We start from the raw sequence: 7,865 nt of genomic DNA on the forward strand, positions 1-7,865 counted from the left end.
ACAGGTAAAGTGAATAAACATATCAAACCAGGTGCTCTAACAAACAGGAAGTAAAATCAAATGTAAAATACAAGGTCCAAAATATAAGCTTCAAAATAAAACAGGAAACCAGACAGTACGAGCAAAGATAACCTATGACAGTACAACAATAACTACTAAACCAAAAACCTCAGAGACCATGCCTGGGCTTCCTGAAATAAGGCTGGGACTCCTGAGATAAAACTTGAATTCCTGGGAAAAGATTGTCACTCCACAGATAAGACTGGGACATCAAGGATAAAACTGGGAGTCCTGGGACAAGATTGGGACTTGTTGGATCAGGCTGGGACTTTCTGGGTAAGGCTGTGATTCCTGCAATAAGGCTGGGACTCCTTGGATAAAACTTGGATTCCTGGGACAAGAATTGGAATTCTAGGATCAGAATGGGGCTCCTGGGATAAGGTTTGGCTTCCTCAGGAATCCTGAGTATTTCTGGGATAAAGATAAGATTACTGGGATAAGGCTGAGACTTATGGGATTAGGCTGGGACTCCTGAGATAAGACTGGGACTCCGGGGATAGTATTGCTGGGATAAAAATGAGACTGTTGGGATAAGACTATCTGTGGGGATAAGACTGGGACTCCTGGGATAAAGCTGATACTCCTGAAGTAAAACTGGGATTCTTGGGAAAAGACTTGGACTGCTGGAGCCTATTTAGAGTGTATTTAGAAAGTCTCCAGCTGATATACTGATTTTATGTAGAAAAGGTCTTTTAACTAGACCTGTGTACTCAGGTTGGTATTGATCAATTGGTTAAACAATACATTAATACTCTTTAATTAAATTGTATAGGCACGTTAACGAGTGACGTCACGCCCACTTGCTCTTTGACCCAGTTTCCAGTTGGAGGGCAAAAAAGCCGGTGCCCTCCACTGTCAGAAGACGTGAAGTTGACAGCAAGTTACGCTAAATCTAAATCTCGCCCTGAAATATTATTAAATCAGTATGGTTAACACGTGTAGCGCTGTAGGCTGCACAAATAGACGAAAGAAGGACAGTCATGTCAAATTTAATAGGTTTCCAGCAGATGTAAAACGCAGAAAGCAGTGGATAACAGCCATGAGGAGAATGCGACTGGATATGAATTCTTACCCTGCTTTGCATGTGCAGTGGGCAGACACTACGTAGCCTTTTAATTTTTCCAAGCAGATCCACACCTGATGCTTCCGTTTCTTGTCGGTTATCTTCTGCGATGGCATTACGGCACACTTTAAGAAACACACTACGTTCATGCGTTCATTGCTGTGGTACAATATCTGCCCCACATGTCCAGACACAAAGAAGTTATGGCCATCTAGTGACTTGTATGCCTTCATCGCCTCTGCTGTATAAACTCCTGGCATGTTAATGAGGTAGTTGTAGATATCGCCAAACTGAACTGGCGGTCATTTCTGAGGACTGTCAACCCATAGATCGTCAACTATTTTAAATGGGTCTGTAAGCTTTTCGCTAAATACAGTTAGCTTTGCACTGTACTGCACAAAGATGATCTAAACTAGTAATACCTAAGTCTTTAGTTTTCATTATGTGAACAGATTTGGTCAAAATGACGATATACTTGTACACTACAATGTTTTGGTCATCACGAAAGCAAATCTTTTTGCCCTCCAGCGCAGTGCGCATGCGCGGGATTACCGGACGTAAATAATAACATTCAACGTGCATATAGATTGAAGGATACCCCTTTAAGTACTATAAAAATGAATGACAATGCATTTTGCGTTGTTGGTGACACAGTGAGACTTAAAGGGATAATTAATGTGCAGGGGTGGGGTTAGCATGCAGGGCAATGACAGAGTTGCTTTTGTAAATTATTTTTAAGGGTCTATATTTTTAATAAATAATGAACTGACAATTAAATTTAAATGATCATCTGATGTAAAAATACAGCAAAAGTTGTAAAAGCAAACATCTAATGATTTTTTTCATCGAAAGTGTTTGCTGAGCATGATCATTTATTGTCTTTGATACTTCTACTTAGACTTCATTAATCAGTTTTATCTGTGTTTCTTCTTCATTATTGGCTGTTTAACTTCAGTCGTCAAATCTGCTCATTTTCTGATGTTTATATCCTCTATAAAATACAGACAGTCTGGACAGAGGGATACTATCACCATGTTGACAGTTGGTAAGATGATACTGTATGAATACTGCTTTATGATCTAGAACATGGTGTTGATGGAGAATGTCATAGACTTTACATGTTGCATTATCCCCTTAAACTTGGATATTTGAACATTTGAGGCTTACCAGGAAAACTCAATTTATTAAACATTTCTTATAATATGTTTTTCTATTTGATTTTTTTAGATAATTGTACTTATACATGCACATAGATAGATAGATAGATAGATAGATAGATAGATAGATAGATAGATAGATAGATAGATAGATAGATAGATAGATAGATAATTTGTGGTCCTGTCTTAATGAACTGATGTTTCATCAGCAGCTTTCTTTGTTTTCCAGAATCTGATTTGTCTTCCTTCAAACCTGTGAACATGTTTTCCGTTGTGGGTGAAGGGGGGCTGTAGGTCTTTCTTTTATGAAATGCTGAAAGGCTGTTTTAAAAACGCTAATCACCTGTAATCCCTTTAACGTCTCACACTTCAAGTGAACACAGCAGAAAGAATCGAGCTTCCACGACTCGAGGAGAAAGACGGGGTACAGGAGAGAAGATGGGGAGGGTCTGTGGGGTCAGAACCGGGCATGATTATGAGGAGAGATTATCTTTTTGTTTTATTTATGACAGGGTGGTGATGGTGGCGGCGGGCACCACCCCACCACGACGAGCAGCGGACAGCTCCCCAGGTAAAGAGATGTCTGAAATTGAAAAAAGAAAAAAAAAAAGGGGGGGGTGGGGGCTTTTGTTCTGCAGAAAAAGGGGGCTTGTTCTTAGCAGATCGGCCTGCCATTTTAACCGGGGGTGTGTGTGTGTGCGCGCGGAGCGGTGTGGGATGGGAGCAGAGAGAGAAGACAGTCCGAACCACAACGGGAACACTGAGGAGCGCGAGCCTGTCACTGTGTGTTCAGCTGCGGCTCGCGCACACACCTGAAGGCCGCACGAGGACCACAAGGAACTACCACTACCCTCAAGGAGGAGCAGGCTGACTCTACAGCTTTTCACAATCTCCAACTCCTCACCTTCGCCTCTGGAAGTCCACTTTTAGATTCTGCTCATCCTCCCGACCGAAGCTCTGGTCCTGATCCCCTGATCGATAACTGGAGTTTTCCCTGGTCCGGAGTTTGTTTTCTGCATATGAAAATGTGTCCGCTGCGCGTCCGTGAGCCGATATGTCCATACCTCTGACCTCTACCGGATTTCGGTGAAATTTTTGGACTTGGTATTTCGATTTCAAGAAAATCTAGATCATCTTGACTTTTTCAACCTAAACGGAGAATTTACTTGATCTTTTCACTTCCATCCAACATGCGACCCATCACATTCAAACTCAGCTACATGTAAGTCCTTCAGCTCCGTTAATTCACATGAACGCATCTTTGAGATGAAAAACTTACTTATTTCTTCTTCTAAGGTTTCTGCACTTATTGGCGTTTTGCTTCTACGCTCAGGTACGTCCCTGCTTCATTTTTTAATAATAAATTTAATGTTGAGTTTGATATGAAAACTATCTTTAAAAATGTCCAGAATACATCAAGGCGCTCGTGGCGCAGAGTGCGCGGTGTAACCGGTGAGGTTAAGGATTAGAATGACATGATTCTGCATTATAAAAGCGCCGGGCAGCGGGACGCTCGGCCTGCTGGCACACGGCGCTCGTACGCACACGGATCAGGGCGCGAGGAAAACATTCTGAAAATCTGAAGTCGGAGGCTCAAAGTACGTCTATAGTAGAATTATTAAGAGAAAACCCCCTTCAGATTTATAATGCAATACGTCGTTGATTGGTTTATTTTTCCCGTTTCTAAATTTTATTCTCTCTCTCTGTTCCTGCAACCTGTAGTAACACACCGCGCGTCTATTCTGGACCTAGTTGCGTCCATTTGGCTGCAGCTACCCTGGAAGTTGTCACAAGGAGGAGATATTAAAACCACCAAAAATAGAAAAAAGAAAAAAAGAAAGAAACACAGCTTACCTCAGTCTGGATCTGACTTCTCTTTATTCTATAAACTGTTTAATTTACAGGTTATATTTATATGTATATATATATATATATATATATATATATATATATATATATATATATATATATATATATATATATATATATGTATGATCAGGTAAATGGTAAATTTAAAAAAGTAATTCGCACTGATGATTGTAATGCCGTCTAATTTCTGACAGGTAACCAATCAGTCCCCGCCTAATTTCACGCAGCATGTAAGCGAGCAGAGCAAAGTGACGGACCGCGTGAGCCGCAGGTTGATCCGGATCTACCAGCTATATAGCCGAACCAGCGGCAAGCACGTGCAGGTCCTGCCCAACAAGAAGATCAACGCCATGGCTGAAGATGGAGATGCGCACGGTAAGACATGTCTAAGAGTTGCTGAGTAATTTTTAATCTCCATTTACTGTGACAGGTTTACTTCACTTCATGGTCAGGAAATGACCAACTGTCCCTCCTAAACTGGACTCCCGATCTAAAGTCACGCACGCGAACCGCAAATAGATAGATAGATAGATAGATAGATAGATAGATAGATAGATAGATAGATAGATAGATAGATAGATAGATAGATAGGTGTGTGTGTGTGTGTGTGTGTGTGTGTGTGTGTGTGTGTGTGCTTATATCTCTTTTATATCTCTTATATGATGCTTTGTACTATTTGTGTGGAGTTTTTAGAGAAGGCTGAGATCTTACAGAAAGGGCTGTGGACACTGTTGGAGGTCATCCTCCAGGGGATCGGCAGGTCTGGAACAGCCATTAAAAGTCATCCTGCTTCTGTCTCTTAAACATTTCCTGCATAGCTCCTGCTCCCCTTCCACTTCTTCATCTCTACAACGCCACTGGCCTGCAATCATTATTTCTCACTAAATTCCTCAGAGATCATACACTGTTGTCCTATAATATACATACATATCCGTGTGTCTGCGTCTTCTTTTTGAACAGAAGCCCTAAATGCAGTGGTATCATGTAGAATGCAGAAGTTATCTGAAGTTTATTAGAAGAAGAAAAAACTGCAGTCACACAGTGACCACAACCACAATCAAAGGACATGTTGTGGTTTGTCAGGTGGATGGAAAGAGCCGTGGTCATCCTCATGAGCCTTTCTCTGCTGCCATGGACTATTTCTGAGGCATCATGGATTAGAATAAAATTTCTGAGATTGTCAGCTGTTTTCTGTGTTGTAGTTTAATAGCTGTGAGATTGTAAACCCAACACAGAGCAGCCTGTCTTTCAACACCTTTCAGGATAAAGAATTAATTGTAGAGTTTTATGTGTGTTTGGCAGAATGATCTTTTTAGCCTTTGAGTAATGATGAGACTCATGTTTTTTAAGCGCTTTCTAGGAATTTTCACTGCATAAACCTCCAGGAATGCTTCCACAAGTTTTACTTGGTATGTTTGTGCTCATAGCTGGTCATTCAGGCAAGCATGGGAAGCACATCTTTACCTAAAACCCAGAGAACCTTGTCATACTTCCTAAGGCTATTTTTTTCTCTCTGACTTCTTTAGCTAAACTGATTGTGGAGACTGACACATTTGGGAGTCGAGTGCGCATCAAAGGAGCTGAGACAGGCTTCTACATCTGCATGAACAAGAGGGGGAAGCTCATTGGCAAGGTATGGACAAAGCCGATTGACCAGAGAGCTGCAAAGGTCAAAGTGTCAGTGGCACAAGAAGTTAGAGGAGGGTTAAGTGTTGTCCTCATGGACTTGTTAAGGAAACATGAGAGCAAGTGGAAGATTAGCTGATGTCCACAGACATAATGCTCACTATTTGGTTGTTTGTTTACATTTCATTTAAAAATCATACACTTTCTCTAAGTGAAATAAGAAACGCAGCATAACAATCTCCCAACGACAGAAGGAAAAAAGTTGAAGAGTTACTGGACAAGTTCATGACTTCTTCTATAAAATAAGCTTTAATCAAAACAACTTTAGCAACAATATAAACTTCAAATGGTTGACAGTATTCTATATTTTTCTAAAATGAACCATATCAATAATAATAAGTCATTCTACTTATTCCATCCACCAGATGTGTATCACACACTGAATTCACTTTTTCCACCTGTTTCAGTGACGCTGGATGAAACGGAGTTTTTAAAAACAACAGGGCTGACGTCTACAGATTATATTTGACTTGTTTTTAGAAATCTACTTCTTTAACTCCTACTGTCACAAATTTACTATACACCCCCTCTGGCCTTTTTAAAAAATGTTATTTCTTTTCATAGAATTATTTTCTATTATTTATTTATCATTTTTATTATTTATTTACTATTATTTATGCATTATTTTCTATTTTTCATTTATTGTTACTAGTTTACTATTGCTACTTTTTCTTTGTTATTATTATTATTACTGTATTTATTTTATTTCTATATATATATAGAAAGCAGCATATAAATTCAGGTGTTATGAGATTGAAGGAACATTTGCACGTAAAGCACAAACCAGTTCAGTGCTTCGTATCTTTTTCTTTCCATAATCAGTTTTCGAAGCTTCAGTTTTCATGCTGGGCGATGACAAAGCTTCGAGTCAGAGTTTAGTTCTCACTGTTTGTTTTCATGTGAGAATGTTGCTGAGGATATGTTAGTGCTCTTCACTCACTGTGATGGCTAATAAGCAGTACACCCCCATCCCCCCCCTCCACACATACACAGTCCTATTCACTTACCCTCCACCCACCCAGCACCCTACCTCGAACACCATCTGCCCCGAGTTACCAACCCTGTCACTGCAGCTCCCAGTGTGTTTATATATGCATGTAAATGTGAATGTATGCATGTGTATGAATGTGTAGGTGTGTGTGTGTGTATTTAACAACACACTGAAGAGTCCATGTGTCCAGAAAGGTGAGCGGTTGTTCTAGTAATCTAGTATTTCATCTGTTTCCTGTGACCTTACTGTACATCTCATATCTGTTAAAAGTGTATGGTGGTATTTGATGTCAGCCGCTGAAGGTCACACTGATCACCTGTTTATTTGTAAAGATCTCACTCTGAAGTCATGGGACAGCTGAACAGGGTTGGATCCATTTAAGGCGCTATTGATTGACCTAAACTTAACCACACACTGAAGGTGGATCAACCCTGGAGTGAAAGTGACACTGAAGGCTGATTAAAACTTTATGTGAGAAGGTTGGAGTTGCAAAGTTTGCAGAAGGTGGAGAAGTTTAGTTCTGATCTGTAAGGACTGTAGCATATGCTTCATGTATAATGTGGGTGTGTGTTCATGCCTGTGACAGGATGCTCTGGGAACTCTTCCTACATCTGATATTTCCCATTTGTAAATCTTGGCTAAGGAATGTTTTCTGTTTCTGCAGAAAAACGGACAAGGTCGCGACTGCATTTTCACCGAGATTGTTCTGGAAAATAATTACACTGCACTGAGGAATGCCCGTTATGATGGCTGGTACATGGCTTTTACCCGCCGTGGACGTCCACGGAAAGGCTCACGGACACGCCAGCACCAACGTGAAGTCCATTTCATGAAGCGGTTGCCAAAGGGGCAGCAGCCCACCCATCCGAGCCACCACCGGCCTTTTGATTTTGTCCACTATCCTTTCAACCAAAGGACTAAACGCACACGATACTCTTCAGAGCACTGAGGGGGAGGGGGAGGACGAGGAAGATAAAAAGAGAGAGAGAAGAAACTGGATATTGACTGAATACCAGCAGCATATACTCTCCTGTTATTT

General features: G+C 40.7%; 1 protein-coding gene across 2 annotated transcripts; it reads left to right on the top strand.

Annotated features, from left to right (window-relative positions):
• Positions 1–3,038: 3,038 nt before the first annotated feature.
• On the top strand, positions 3,039–7,858 carry fgf8a (fibroblast growth factor 8a). Of its 2 annotated transcripts, none has more exons than XM_042009674.1 (5): positions 3,039–3,502; positions 3,577–3,613; positions 4,344–4,524; positions 5,676–5,782; positions 7,491–7,858. In XM_042009674.1, exons 1-5 carry the CDS (start codon positions 3,471–3,473, stop codon positions 7,773–7,775), a joined length of 642 nt encoding a protein of 213 aa, XP_041865608.1. In that variant the 5' UTR covers positions 3,039–3,470; the 3' UTR covers positions 7,776–7,858. The 2 variants fall into 2 exon arrangements, with proteins under 2 accessions (XP_041865608.1, XP_041865609.1); XM_042009675.1 differs by having other exon boundaries at positions 4,377–4,524.
• Positions 7,859–7,865: the final 7 nt, after the last annotated feature.

The sequence above is a fragment of the Melanotaenia boesemani genome, chromosome 16, assembly GCF_017639745.1.
Source record: "Melanotaenia boesemani isolate fMelBoe1 chromosome 16, fMelBoe1.pri, whole genome shotgun sequence".
NCBI lineage: Eukaryota > Metazoa > Chordata > Actinopteri > Atheriniformes > Melanotaeniidae > Melanotaenia > Melanotaenia boesemani.